This window comes from Paroedura picta, chromosome 4 (genome assembly GCF_049243985.1).
Source record: "Paroedura picta isolate Pp20150507F chromosome 4, Ppicta_v3.0, whole genome shotgun sequence".
NCBI classification, from domain to species: domain Eukaryota; kingdom Metazoa; phylum Chordata; class Lepidosauria; order Squamata; family Gekkonidae; genus Paroedura; species Paroedura picta.
Window position 1 is genome coordinate 113,969,684 of NC_135372.1, and position 15,170 is coordinate 113,984,853.

The following is a 15,170-nucleotide window of genomic DNA, read 5'->3' on the forward strand; positions in this document are numbered from 1 at the left end:
AACCAGAACCACACGGACAGAGTCTCACATGGTATGGGATATGGTGGAATCTTCCCTCTAAGACCTTTGAGGGGAAAGCATTCATTCGTGCCAGGAGAAAAGCTCTTTTCAGGGGTGGGACATCAAGGAGATGCAAATATGTAGGCATAATATTTCTCTGCATAATGATGCCAAAGAATGCTGGTGAGCAGACTCGAGGCTGGGTAGGTATGAGTTCCTGCAGCTCATGGTCTAATATTCTCTGTTTAATAATCCGGAAGATACATTTTTCTTCCCGAGGTAGTAGGGAGTTCAGATCGATGCCAATGGAGACTAATTTTTGTTCAATAGCCTGGAACCATTGAAATTTAAGAGGGTCACTTTTTAGACAAGTTAAAAGGCTGCCAGTTTCTATTCTAAAAAACAGTCTGACCCAAAATTTAAAAGTAGCTATCCAGGCCCTTGTCTCTACCCTAATTTGGCCAAATTCTGCGCAAATGGCATGGTAGGAGACACAGTTGGGAACCCCTGCAATTTGCCTATAGAAAGCAGATTGAACACCCTCAATAGATTTATTAAAAGCAGGAACCCATAAGGGGCATCCAAACAGGAGCTGGGACATTACTTTGGCATTAAAAATTTTAATTGCTGCAGGGATAAATTGGTTACCTTTCGCAGAGAAAAAGAACTGTTTTATCAAGGAAGATGAGGATTTGGCCAGATTGATAGCTCGTTGGCAGTGGGAGCTCCATTTCTGGTTATACTGGAAGGTAACACCTAGATACTTAAATGTTTTGACTTGTTCTATTGAAGTGCCTCCAATAGACCAAGTCATTGCATGCCAGCTCTTAGAGAAAACCAAAACTTTTGTTTTACCATAGTTAATTACTAACTTATTATCTTGGCAATATTGGTAAAAGGTGAATAAGTATCGTTGTAAGCCAACCCTTGTATATGAGAGTATTGTAGTATCGTCGGCATACAACAACAAAGGAATATGCTGGGAACCAAGTTTTGGGGGATGACCATTAATAGGTTCCAGTTTTAACGCTAAATCATTAATGAATAAATTAAACAACAAGGGGGCCAGAATACAGCCTTGCTTAACTCCAATGGTCATTGAGATCTTGGAGGTTAAATCTCCCTTTGAAGAATACCGGACTTGGCAGGAGGTGGACACATAAAGGTTTTGGATGAGAAACACAAGTCTCGGTTCCATACCCATTGATCGCAATTTATTCCAGATCATATCCCTATCTATCTTATCAAAGGCACTTTTAAGATCTATAAAAGCTGTGTATAGCCTCTTACCATTTTGGGACGTATATTTCTCCGCCAGGCATGAGAGTTAAACAATGATCTATAGTAGAGTTACCCTGCAAGAAACCAATCTGTTCAGGACCTATAATTCTTTGAGAGCGAGCCCAATCAGTTAGGCGCCGTTCGAGATGTTTTGCATAAATCTTACCTATAATTGATAATAAACTAATAGGTCTAAAATTATTAGGGTCATTATGGTCACCATTTTTAAACATGGGAACAATGATTGAATTCAACCAAGAACTTGGGACAATCCCATGTAAGTCAATTAAGGTAAATAAGTTGGCCAAGGGAGGAGCCCACCATTTAGGGTTGTTTTTTAGAAGTTCAGCTGAAAGGGCATCCTGGCCTGGGGCTTTGCCTATCTTAAGGCTCAGAATTAGTTCCTCTACTTCGTCAGGCAAAACTGGGGACCATCTAGGGACATTAGTTGGGATGGAGTCATTCAGCAGATTTTCTGGAGCTGCTGGGACATTAAATAGAGCAGAAAAATGATCAACCCAAACTTGGGGGGCAATAATAAGTTCTAAATTATCAGTCTTCCCCCTCAAGGGTCCTCTTACAGCTGACCAGAATGCTTTGGAATTTTTGGATTTAACAATGTCAAATAGGCGGGCCCAATTATCGTGAGAGTAAAGCCGTTTTTTCTCTCGGATAAGATAATTATACTGTTTTTTTTGTTCAAAGTAACTGTGGATAATAGTCTGATCCTCCGACGATTGGGCCTGTCTAAATAGCTCTCTCCGTTTTTTTTTTTGAGATATGACATTCTTGGTCAAACCAGGAGGAATTGCTGCCTTTGTTACAGACTGGTTGTGCTTTAAGGCCGCAAAGGTCAACTATCTGAGAATACAGCTCTACAGCAGTCATAGGTGAGCTTGAGTTAATTAAAGTCTCCCGAAGTTCTATCATTCTTTCAGATTCCAAAAGAGATGTGATCTCTTTCTCCATCTTAGCGGACCATCTAATCCGTTTCAAACAAGATTCAGTGGGAACTGCTGGTAGAGATACACTGGGACTGCAAACATCTATCCCAGTATGATCCTAGTTTAGAGTCAGTGGAAGGTGGTCACTCTCAGTATGTGACTCTATAGAGAAAGAAGAAATATTTTGGAAGCAGTTAAAAGTGCATAAGCCGTAATCAATCACACTCTGTCCTCGAGGGGACGCGAATGTGAAATCTGCAGATGTGGGAAACTTGCTTTGACCATTTAATATCAGAAAATTGTGCTCTATACAGAATTCAGTTAATTTGATCCCTGCCTCATTAACGACACTGTCCTTTGAGTTCCTCAAAGGCCAAATGGAGGGTAGTAAGTCCTCATCATCTTCCCCAAACCCCAACCTTGCAAAGATATCATTATTATTAGTGCCAATTCGAGCATTAAAGTATCCTAAAATAATGAATTGTGCTGAGGAGTGGTCCTTATATATTGAAAATATAAAATTAGAAAATTTGGCCCAGTTTTGGTTGAGAGTCAAATAATTCTGGGCAGGAGGGAGGTAAACATTAATTATTATTAATGAGGAATTATTCCAGTGCAATAGGATGGCCATAGCTAAATTTTGGCAGCAGCCTAAAGTAGAAGGGTTAGCAACAGAGTCAATCTTCAGCAAGGTGGAAATGCCCGCTTTGTAACGTCCCTTGGGCTCATTTTTATAGGCTGATAAGTTAAATGATGCAAATCCTTTGACATGAATTTTTTCTTGAAACCAAGTTTCCTGGAGGAGAATACAATCAAAGGAGGTTAAGAATTCCGCAAAATCAGAGTCTCCGGATTTGTTTTTCCATCCAGCGATGTTCCAGGATGCTATCCGAAGTCTAGGATGGGAATGGTCTCCAAATAGTCAATCATTTCTTGCAGCTGGTTCTTCAGGTTGCGTCCACTGGGGAGAAGGATCAGAGTTGGTCTGAGTGAGCTCCTCCCCTTCTGGGGTCTTATGATCTTCCTGGAGAGATTTTGCTTGTGGAGATTTTCCTTCCATGTTTGCATTAGTCTTTGGCGTATTATGGGATGAGGTGGAAGGTGAAGAATCTAACAACAGCTTCTTTTCTTCAATCGTCTTATAAAGTTCCCTGGATGCAATGTGTGGTGTTTTATTTACTAACTAGGAAAAGAGCCCATTGTAACCCAAATACAATGGGCGCTAGAATGGGAAGGACAGGGCAGCAGGGAGGAAGGAAGCAAACCTTAAAGGAGCTGTTGTAGAGGGCGGGCGGCGGCAGCAAGCGGCAAGGGACTCCGATTGTCATTCCGGCGGCAAGGGACCAATCGCGAGCCCCCCCCCATCGCTGCAGCCTCGCCGCCGCCATTCCTTCGTACGCTGGCACCAGGAAGATCGCCGCCGCCCTCCGACTTGAGCTGGCCCAGCACCAGCGCCTGTCGCACCGCGCCCTTCACTGATTAACGGCTGCTGCCGCCACCCACCACAACTGCGCGCGGCTGCCTTCCTGCTCCCGCCCACTGCACAGCGAGAATACTTTCGCCGACCTGTCCTGGAGCACCGACGATGCGCACCCCGCCCACACGCCGCCCAAACCTCAGCCGCACGCACTGAAGGACCTGCGCCGAGACCGCTGCCTGCCTCCTGCCCTCCGAGCCCGCAAGCTCCTTACCGGCCGCTGCGCGTTCCTTCCTGACGTTCAGACAACAGGTATGCCTCGGCCCGCTGCTGCGACCACTTCACGGGCCGCTCACTGTCCCAGCTCCGATCCATCTCCGTGGCGCCACAAGACTCCAATGCTCCGCTAGTGCGGGCGGCGGCGGGCGGCGGGCGGCCATTTTTGAAGCGTCTTGCCAGGAAGCGTATTCGTCCTGCGGGCGGCCATTTTTGAAGCGTCTTGCCAGGAAGCGTCTTCGTCCTGCGGGCGGCCATTTTTGAAGCGTCTTGCCAGGAAGCGTCTTCGTCCTGCGGGCGGCTGCCGGGAACTCCGTAGCCGGTGGCCTGACGCGACAGGAGGCGCTTCGCGCCTCCCGCCGCGGCTAGCCGCCGGGCAGGGAGCGCCCGCCAGCCGCGCATAGCGCGGCTGGCGGGTGCTCCCTGGTCGGCGGCCTGACGCCTCGGCGGCCTGACGCTGCGCGCGGCTCGCAGTTACTCCGGCAAGGAATCGAAAGGACCAATCGGCAGGCGCTTTGCGCCTGCCGATTGGTCCCTCCGATAGTCTCTCCGGGGGAAGGGGCCAATCGGCACCCTTCCTCATCCCGGACACAGCCCGCCTTCCACGGGCTTACAGCTTTATTTAGTCCGTGGTGCCCGCGGTGCCACGGGCGGTGTACAGATTCTGAAAATTCCTGGGCCAGAGATTTAGTATTGGATTGGTTGTTTTGTATTTGGCTCAGCAAAGTACTAAGAATTATTCGTGAGTCCAACTCAAAATCTTCTCTGTGATCTGTTGGCTGTGATGAGGCCATGGGTCTTTCTATTCTCTTTCCTTGAGGATTTGCTTCAAGTTCATCTCTTGACCCCCTCGGTTTATTTTTTTCTTCCATTTCCGGGCCTTTAAATGGGTCTGGTTTCCTCAGACTCACCTCCATTGCTGAACAGAAGGTGGATTCTAAAGCTGGCATTGAGTCAGGAGTTACTGGTCTCCCTTCACTTGTGTTTAGGGAGAGATCTAAGTCTATTTGGCTTTCTTTGTAGCTGCTATTCTTTGCTCTTAAAGTCTGAATAGTCTGGACAGGAGATAGGCTTAAATTCCTTAAAAGTTGTTGTGTGGATTTCTGTTAACTCCAGACATATTAAACTCTAGACATGATCCATTGGCGTGTCAAATCCTCCCCTCTTCCCAGCCTACCTTATGTGCTGTTCTTACATGTGGAATAATCTGTCCCTCATTAAGGATCAAGAACAGCAATAGTAGATGGTGTCTCACATAGGGTACAAAATAAATCATGCTAATCTTGACTTCTTCCTTTCCTCACATGCAGGATTTTCCTTCTTTCTTGCTGAGGAGCCCCTTTATTTTCTTCTTAGTTGTTTGTCTATGGCTGTCCCAGCCAATCACTTCATTTTATTTATTTAATTATATTATGCTAGCCCAGCCAAGGGAACTGAGGGAAGAGGCAAAATCACCTTCTTATATTCTGCTTTTGAAATAGCACACAAGAGGCTTTTGAAAATTCAAAATAAACAAAATGTTTTATTTAACTTGGGAGGAAAAAAGGCTAGATGGAGTTAGGTGTAGGATGTATGAAGTGAATAGATAATAAAACTGCGGTAACTTTGTATTCACAAAACACCTGATAATTTGTTGCCAACAAGTGAGCATTTCTGCTATTCAACAGGGTCTTTAAAATTTGAAATCTTTGAGGAGACAGGCTTTCTTGTCAGTTTCTGCTTAAAGTATAGGTTTCTGAGTTTCCCTAAATCCTTCTTTGTATGGAAACCAAGGCTCACTCCATTTTTCTAGAAGTTATTTCCCTTCTTAACTGGGCAGGGATTGCTTCTCTTTACCAGAAGCTAGTTGCCCCCTTTTTTCTTGAATGAGGATTCTCCTTGATCCTCTCATTCTCTTAGCCTCCTTTCTAGTCCAGAATTAGTGCTCTTTCATGTTACACAAGAGTTAATCCCAAAGGTCTGCCTTTAAAATCCCTGAAGGTCTGTTTTCCCTAGTGGGGATCCAATATTGCTTACAATTGTACAAAACAGCCATTGGAAAAGTTCTAACTGGGTTATGGATAATGAGGGGGAAAACACCCCTTAAATGCTTAAATAACTTTGTTGATACATGTACTAAACCCATAGTGAAACAGAGTTGAATGTCATCATGAGAACCCCTACTCCAGTTTCCAAAATATACCATGTGGTAAACATCTGACTTTTTTCCTGTATCATGGAAAGCATGATACAGGACTTTTTTCCTGTATCATGGAAAACATTTATAAAAAGGGTGGGCATTATCTGGCAGAATGAATATGACTGAGGAGTTATTCTGCACAGAAATAGTTAGCCAGGCTATCACCTAACCAGGCAAGTACACCAGTAAAATGCAGCTTAAACAGCAGAAGAGTTGGTTCTTATGTCGCTGTTCTCTACCAGGAGTCTCAAAGTGGCTTAGTCGCCTTCCCTTTCCTCTCCCCACAACAGACACCATGTGAGGTGGGTGAGGCTGAGAGAGCCCTGATATTACTGCTGAGTCAGAACAGCTTTATCAGTGCTGTGGTGAGCCCAAGGTCACCCAGCTGGCTGCATGTGGGGGAGGAGCAGGAAATCAAACTCAGATTGTCAGATTAGATGTCGGGGCTCCTAACCACTACACCAAGCAACAGAAAATGATTGTCTAAGGATGGAAAGGTGGGGAGCAGCAGAGCAGATGAAGCAGCAGCAGTGCAAGAGGGTGGGATTTGAGAAAACGGTTAGCTTAATCCAGCATATTTTTTCTTCCATGCTTATCAAGACATTAGATATTCTGGAAATGTATGTTCTTTTGAGGAGATCTTGAGAAATCATCCTGTTCTTAAGTTACTTGCAATATTCATGCAGGGAGGAACCTCATTTTTTAGGTCAAGCCAGAGCCCAAACTTCCAAGTCTTGGATGAGGAATTCCTCTCTTGGGGATAATGCTTCATTATTGAATGTTTCACAGGGATGACTTCCTCCATGATTCAGATCTCCATCTAGCCATAATCCAAATTTCCCACTGCAAATATAAGAAGAAAGTTATACTGCAGCATATGTTTCTCATTAACAACAGAGTGGGCTTGGTTCATTTGCATTGGTCCTCATAGGTGGGCTTGCTGTCACTGTGGTGGACTTGCTGTCTCCCTGTGGCACAGTTTCCTCACACTGATCTGTGGCTAGATCATGGCAGCATGTAGTGGTGGCAAGATCAAAATTACTTTGTTCCTTCCTCTGTTGGCTTTACAATTACTTTGAGCCTAGTACCACCTTGATAAGATTATAAAATTGTAGACTTAAGAGTGCAACTAAACAACACGTGTGACATGTAAGGACTGATGTTCCCAAGCATGGCAAAGCTGGATTCAACGAGTGGGAACAGCAGAGGTAAGGAGGGTCTTTAGCCTTCATTTTCTGAGTCATGGAATGGCAGTGGGAGCCCTGTTTGTCCCACTGTGGGGATCCACATTTACTAAGTGTAGTGTTACATATATCATGTAACAGTCCAAATGCTTCTCGGGCTTATCTGCTCTTGTTAGCATTCTTTAAAATTATATACTTCCTGTGTGTAACTCTGCCATATGATGAATAGATAGCAATCTTCAACCGACATCCACTCATGCAACAAAAAACATGGAGTTAATATGTGAGTTCTCTGTAGAGATTTATTTATACTTATCAACCGCCACTCTTGAGCTCAGCCGGCTCGTGGCGATTTACAATAAAATCCATAAAACCACATAAAACACACAATGGCAGAAAAAGCTAATCTGTTTAGCTCACTCCACCCATCCACAGTTGATGACACCAGGCCACAATAGTCCACAGTAATCCACCACAGCCCTAAGGAGAAGTGCCTATGCACAGATGAACAAGGCATATTCCACTGCAAGGCCAATTCAGGGAGGGACCTCATCTTGCAAACCTGGCCTCAACCAAACATCTGGCGGAAGAGCTCAGTCTTGCAGGCCCTGCACAACTCTTAACAGCTCCGTCAGGGCCCTCAGCTTTTCCAGGAGCTCATTCCACCAGATCGGGCAGGACTGAAAAGGCCCTGGCCGAGGCCAGGCATGCTTCCTGGGGGCCAGGGACAACCAGCAGATCTATCCCCACAGAGTGAAGAGCCTTGCAAGGGACATAAAGAGACAAGCAGTCCCTCAGATATGCAGGACCCAGGCTGCGGATGGCCTTAAAGGTAAGAACCAAAACTTGAACTTGACCTGGAAGCTAATTGGTAACCAATGCAGCTGCCTCAGGCTGGACATGAGCCCTTCAAGATGATCTTGAGGACCTTAGAAGCCAAATTTTACACCAACTGCAATTTCTGGGTCAGAGACAAGGGAAGACCCTCCTAGAGTGAGTTGATGCTAAAGCAGATAAAGATAAAGCAGATCAAGGTGGAAATAAAGATACTCTTTACTTATGGCCTGTGATCTCCAAGCAATCCAGGTTCCAAGTTAGCTACAAATTGTTGTTTTTTTTTACCTAATAGCCATCCACAAATATAAAGATATAAACAGGAGCCCTGGTTAGGATGGGCAGTTGTTGTTTCTGAAAGTCCAACAAGCATGGAGACAAACACAGTTGCTATGGCAATTGCCAGTGCAGTCAAATTTTCACTCAAAGTTGATTAGCTGCTGAACTGCTTAATTGTCTCAAGAAGCACTGAGGAAATTGGCTCCAGAGTCAAGACACTGCCAATAAATGTCAGGTTTGCTGGGTTCCTTAGCTGCAAATTTTCAAAGAAACATTGCATTCTGCACCAAAAATACACTCCAATGCCCACTCTTTCACAGCTACATACCTGCCTCCACCGATCGCCAGTGAATCAGCATCTCCTTTCATAAAGAAGGTGTTTTTGCCAGTCCATTTAAATACCTGGAGATGGGAAAAACATTTACAACTAGCAAATAGGCATCTTGGAAATAAAAGCCACAGCTGTTACTGTGTCTTTGTGTCCCAGAAATTGCCTGAACTTCTTTAAATCATACACTGAACTGAAATTTATTGATCACTGTATCCGTATCCTTTATTAAATTCTTGTAGACTGACTAAGAGCTCCTCCACCAGGCATTCACTTAAGTCTGACCGGCCCAACAACATCCAGGGGTCCCCCCTCAGATACCCCCTCCATGACCTGAACCAGCCTGACTTTGGGGGTTTGTCCAAGTTGTAGTAGTTGTTATTGCTGACCAAAACCATTGGAGTTCTGTTGATTTAGATCCACTGTTGGATTGTTGCTAATGTGTTATTTTGTGACAGTGTTATATGTTCAGACTGTTCCATGTATTACCCCTGCAATGTTGTATGTGAACCACCCTGAGCTGTATGGGAGGGTGGTATAGAAATCTTTAAATAAATAAATGAAGTAATCTCTGATTGTACCTGTGTCTGACAGAATCTGCAATAGCCAGTATAGTGTAGTGGTTATAGCACTGATCCTCTGAATGAGACCTGGCTTTAAATCTCCACTCAGCCATGACTTTTAGATCAGGAATTATTTCTTAGCCTAACCTACCTCCCAGGGTATTTGTGAAGATAAAATTGAGGTGCGGAGAACTACCGTATTTGCCGGTGTATAAGAAAACTGGGCGTATAAGACGACCCCCCAACATTTCCACTCAAAATATAGAGTTTGTTACATTACATTACAGTACTATGGGCCACTATGGGCAGCTATGTCTATCCCAACTGAAGTGCGCCCGGCGTATAGGACGACCCCCCCACTTGGTGGCATGTTTTTCAGGGGGGAAAAGTAGTCTTATACGCCAGCAAATACTGTATGTAGGCTGCCCTAAGCTCATACAAAGTGCAAAACAAAAACCTGAAAAATGTAGTTAAAGGAATTGAGGTATTCACAAGCTCCCTTTATTCTGTTTGGCATTACTGGTATACCACTTTCTCCCATCTGCTTCAGTTATAGTAAGATTATAGTAGGACAATGGCCATACAGTGGTGGAGTGGAGGGCAATGGCAGTTTGGATCCAGACTAAATTTTGGCAGTTTCTACCGCTGCTGCTGAACCTACTTCAAGGTCCCTGGTTTCCCAGAATAAGTGCCTTGTGGAGATCAGTGGGCTGTTACCTGGGATGAGGCAATTCTGGGAAACTTCCATTCTGCCTTTGGAAAATATAGCCTGGAGCCAACTCATTGAGGCCATTAATTGTTATGACCAGACTAATTTTCAGCTGTGACAGATGTTAATATCTCTGAACTAGCACACACAAAGTCACACATTCCTGCAGCAGTGCCCCTATATAGCAGTGGTCCCCAACCCCCGGTCTAGGGACCGGTACCAGTCCATAGATCAGTCGGTACCAGGCCATGGCTCCTCCTCATCCTCTTCCCTGGCTGCTGCTTCGGGGGCTGCCCTGCCACTCTGCCACCGGCTCACCTTTGGTGCTCTCCAGCGACCGCCATGGCTGGGGCTCCCCCTCGGCTTGGCACTGCGCAGATGCTGCTGGCAGCGCCCCCCAGTGGACGGTAGGAAATCAGCAGCACCGGCAGGAAAGCAAGCGGAGCAGGGGCTCAGGCAGTGATGTCCTTCGGCAAAAGACTACACCCCGGGCCTCAGTAAAATTGTCAAGTGTTGACCAGTCCCCGGTGATAAAAAGGTTGGGGACCACTGCTATATAGGAATCTGTATGGTTTCAATCACCTTCAGTTGTGGAGTGAAGGAGAATAAGAACATTTCTCCGTTACCATAGAAGCAGCTGCTGACATGGATGGCTGTAGAAGAAAAGGCTCCAAATATCTGAAAAAAGGATGCAGAAGAGGGAGATTTATGTATACAGATAAGGCTTTTGTATTTGCAGAATGCCTAAAGAAGCTCAAAATGCAGGCAAGATAGCACTCTGAACCTGGATGTCCATACCTGCATTCAAAAAGCGTAGTTAGTTGTCCTTTTAGATTTCTTAAAGGGTATGAATTTTTCTAAGTCGAATATTAGGCCCTGCTCTACCCTGTTTTTAAGTGTCAGTTCCTTTACAGTCAGAGGTTTTCCAAGGGGAAATTTGTCCATGAAAAGGTAAGCTGAAAGGAATCTTTATCAAAAATACCCCCAAGAATTAAAGCTAGTATGTAAAAAATGGCACTTCATTTCAAGAAGGGCCAAGTACTTGATGTTTTGCCACAATAAAAAGTATATTTCAGTGACTGCAGAATTCAGCACGCTGATACACTCAAATGTGCCAGCATAACATCAGTTATGCATCTCAGATTTTATGCAGCAAAGATATACTTCCGAGTCAGTAACAGTAGCCAGAAAAGGTTTCCACTGCACAGGATTTCGGTGGACATAGCTGTACACCTCATTATGCCTAGCAGAAACAACATAAATGATAAAATACATAAATTAATGTTCATACTTTACAGATTGTATATTTCAGCTATTCTTGATAACATATTCATTCAGTAAATTTTTTAAAAATTGCATACAGTATATACTTTCTGGAGCATAGTGACCTATGTGAGTGTATGTATTGTGACTGAAATGCTACTTATGCACTCCAGAGAAACATATGCATTGATTCAATTAATCCTAATTTTCTAAATCTAATCTTTTGAATCCCATTAATTAATCCTAATTTTCTAAATCTAATCTTTTGAATCCCAATGCAATCTTATTCCAGTGAGAACACTTTTCATTTGAAATGAATAGATACCACTGGATGCTTGTTTATATTATATTACATGGTGGCAAGCTAGTTCATAAGCCATGTGTACCTCCCAGACAATTTCTTTACTAAGTTATTCATTTTTTACTTTGTTGGTAGCTCCAGCAACCATGTTCTGGGAGCCATATATTAAGGTGCAGGTAGAAATGTCTGAAATAAAATCCTGTGGAGAGAGAATTTCAGCAGTCACGTTGCCAGGCTCAGGCATTTGTAAATTCTAAAGACCCCCAATGTTGATAAGGTTTGCTGTTCTACCTTTCAGCCCCTGCTTACCTGACCATCAGTGTCTCTAATGACAAGCAAGACAGGACAGACTAAGTCAGTCATGCTTCGGTACATGGTCTTCAGGCTAAATCCGTCCCTTGCTGTACAGTAGATGAGGTTCCATGGATGTCCAATTACTCTCAGGGGGAAGTGTAGGGCAAGCTGAGGAAATATCAGATATGCCAGCTCAGTCCTCTTATTACCCCTTAAGCAGTCTCTCTTCTCCTTAGAGCAGTGGTTCCTACTCTTCTTGAGTATGAGGACTTCTTTTTTAACATCACAATGTTTCACAGGCCCCCCACATGATAGTAATTTTGTACTATTAGTATCCCTTGAGAGAAAATAAACCAGCCATGGTTTGGACTTGTTTAATGGGCCAGATGAAGGAGAACAAGATCCCTGAAGGAAATGGCAGGACATGTTATATTTCCACAACGGAATGTTTAGTGTTTACTAATCTAGGTGGCAAAATAAATGAGAAGTCTAATGGCACCTTAACACATAGCAAAATTTATCCGAGCATAGTGTCACAGAATCATAGAGTTGGCAGGGACCTCTTGAATCATCTAGTCTAAACCCCTGCACCAAGCAGGACACTCACAACCCTATCCCTCATCCACTGTAACCTGCCACCTACTTGAATCTTCACAGAATGAGCCTCTCTGTCAGATTGGCTATCCAGCCTCTGTTTAAAAATTTTCAAAGATTGAAAACCCACCACCTCCTGAGGAAGCCTGTTCTACTGAGAAACCACTCTGTCAGGAACTTCTTCCAGATGTTTAGATGGAATTTTTAAAAAATTAATTTCATCCCATTGGTTCTGGTCCATCCCTCTGGGCCAAAAGAAAACAGCTCTGCTCCATCCTACATGGCAGCCTTTTAAATACTTGAAGATGGTTATCAGATCCCCTCTTAGTTGTCTCCTCTCCAGGCTAAACAGAATAAGCTCACCCAACCTTTCTTCATACGTCTTGGTCTCCAAACCCCTCACCATCTTTGTTGCCCTTCTCTACATCCCTCTTCAACTGTGGTGCCCAAAACTGAACACGGTACTCCAAGTGAGGCCGAACCAGAGCAGAGTAAAGCAGTACCATCACCTCCTGTGATCTGGACATGATACTCCGTTTCATACAGCCCAAAATCCCATTTGCCTTTTTAGCCACCGAGTCACACTGCGGACTCGTGTTCAATGTATGGTCTGTTAAGACTCCTAGATCCTTTTTGCACATACTACTGCCAAGACAAGTCTCCCTCATCCTATTTTGGTATATATGGGTTTTCCCACCTAAATGCAGAACTTTATATTTGTCCCTACTAAATTTCATTTTATTCAGGCTAGCCCATTTTATTTGGTTTAGGTAAGACTGAGAGAGTTCTGAGAGAGCTGTGAATGGGCCAAGGTAAACCTGCTGGCTGCATGTGGAGGAGTAGGGAATGTTGGGAAATGTGCTCACCTTCTGGATTTCTTCTAAGTGCACAATGTTGCTCTTTTCATTCAGCACGGGTTCATGAAAGTCTTCTGTGCATGGGTTCTCCTGTTCATGAACTACTTCAGGTTCCAGAGGGAAAGTTTCCTCTAGTAGGTTGGGCTAGTGAAAAGTCAAGCATTATTAAAGGCCATGTGACAACTTGTCCGTCCCCCTCCCTATCATTTGGTAGAAAAGATGGAATTCTAGCATGTTAGAAGGACATCTTTCGGAAAGGAAAAATAAAAGTTAACAGACAGGGCACAGAAACTGACACACAGCAATTAATATTAAGTCACTTGTTTTGGAGACATTTTAATTTCAGGAGCATTCATTCAGTGAATCATCATGAGTTCTTGTTGCCATTTTGATTGTTACTCCAGGTAAGTGACCTGAAATGTATGTGACTAACCAGCTACCCTGTGAGGAAAAATATTACCCTGATGACCTCAGACCACACAAATGTCCTTCAACTTGTATTTTCAAAACATATTACTGTCTCTAAAATAAACAGGATTTTATTTTTTTTATTAGGTTTGGATCCAAAGCAGCTTGTTAAATCATTCTTCTCTCCTCTGCCTTATCCCGAGACAGTTTGATGGATCCATGGTCCCCATAGTGGAGTAGAGTTCCAAACCGATTTATTATTATTATTATTATTATTATTATTATTATTATTATTATTATTATTATTTGGATTTATTATCTGCCACTCTCGGCAGAGCCGGTTCGTGGCAGGTTTATCACAGATCCTAGTTTGACACACTAACCATGATGCCATGCTAGTTTTCTGGAGGCACCTTAAAGACTAACAGAATTTTATTTAAACTTTTGTGAGCTGAGTTTACTTTGTAAGAACTGAACCATTTACAATCAGAATTACAAGATGAAGGGCCTTGTCTTACAACTAACGTTGCCAGTTGCCTGGAGAAACAAAAATAGAGATATCATGAGATATTATTTAAAAGAATAGGTTTTTATACTCCATAATTGTGACTCTAGTTAGGAACAAAGCCAAATTTTATCTGGATCACAGCTTCCTCTTTAGATTTCAGACTGTCCAACTCTTGTTGCGTTTTGATGTTTTCCTCACACTGTGAGACTGCCTTGAATTAAGGATAATATGAACCCAATTAAGAACGATAGCCCTTCCCCCAATTAACAACAATAACATTCAGACCCAGTGGTGTAGTGCCAATAGTTTCCGTCCCCAGTACTGATGCTGGATGGTTTCAAAAAGATGAAAATGATGATAGTGGGGAGATATAATGCTAGTTTGACTTCATTTTCAGTTCCTACTGTTCACTTCCCCCACCCCTCTCCCAATGCACAGACCCCCAGAACTTACCAGGCGTGTGTAGCGGCAGCATGGTGTTTTCATCCTGAGATTATCCAAAGCAGGGCTAGCAAAGGGCTTTCTTTCCTGGGAGGGAGGCAGAGCGGGGAGTGGAGAGCAGGTGTCTGCCAATGGCCTGTTGAAAGCAACACACTTCCCTATAAACACAATGTACTTTACCCCTTCTCTGCTGTCACCTGAGATTACTTGAAACCTCTGCTTCTCATATGCTTTTCTATACCTACACTCTACAGCTTCAGAAACACAAGTGACAGAGGAGAAAGAGAGAAACTGGACAAATCCAGCTCTTGAGGTAACAAAGAACAACAACAAAAGCTTTTAATGGTCAGATCTGTGTGCAGGAGGGATCCCTTTTCGTGGGAGGGAATTAGGAGGAAGAATAAATGAACAAGTACAGGGATTTTGCATAAGAGTGTTTGGAAATGCAGGGATCCAAGTGTAGGTTTGGGGGTGCATAGGGTCCCCAATGGCTGCTTTGGAAGATGGACT

At 43.7% G+C, this 15,170-nt stretch overlaps 1 protein-coding gene across 1 annotated transcript; it reads right to left on the reverse strand.

The window, feature by feature from the left end:
- Positions 1–5,420: 5,420 nt before the first annotated feature.
- On the reverse strand, positions 5,421–14,932 carry TLDC2 (TBC/LysM-associated domain containing 2). The gene is made up of 6 exons (XM_077335248.1): positions 14,673–14,932; positions 13,313–13,447; positions 11,868–12,020; positions 10,577–10,672; positions 8,723–8,796; positions 5,421–6,940 (listed from the first exon to the last, which is right to left on the reverse strand). The coding sequence occupies exons 1-6, from the start codon at positions 14,703–14,705 to the stop codon at positions 6,805–6,807; spliced, it is 627 nt and encodes a 208-aa protein (XP_077191363.1). The 5' UTR covers positions 14,706–14,932; the 3' UTR covers positions 5,421–6,804.
- Positions 14,933–15,170: the final 238 nt, after the last annotated feature.

Bases quoted from the DNA above. Each gene is read 5' to 3' on its own strand.
- TLDC2 (XM_077335248.1), bottom strand. From the start codon at position 14,705: ATGAAAACACCATGCTGCCGCTACACACGCCTG. The intron at 10,673-11,867 runs GTAAGCAGGGGC...TCCTTTTTTCAG, and splicing joins TTAGAGACACTGATGGTCAG to ATATTTGGAGCCTTTTCTTC. The intron at 6,941-8,722 runs GTATGTAGCTGT...TTATATTTGCAG, and splicing joins CTGGCGATCGGTGGAGGCAG to TGGGAAATTTGGATTATGGC.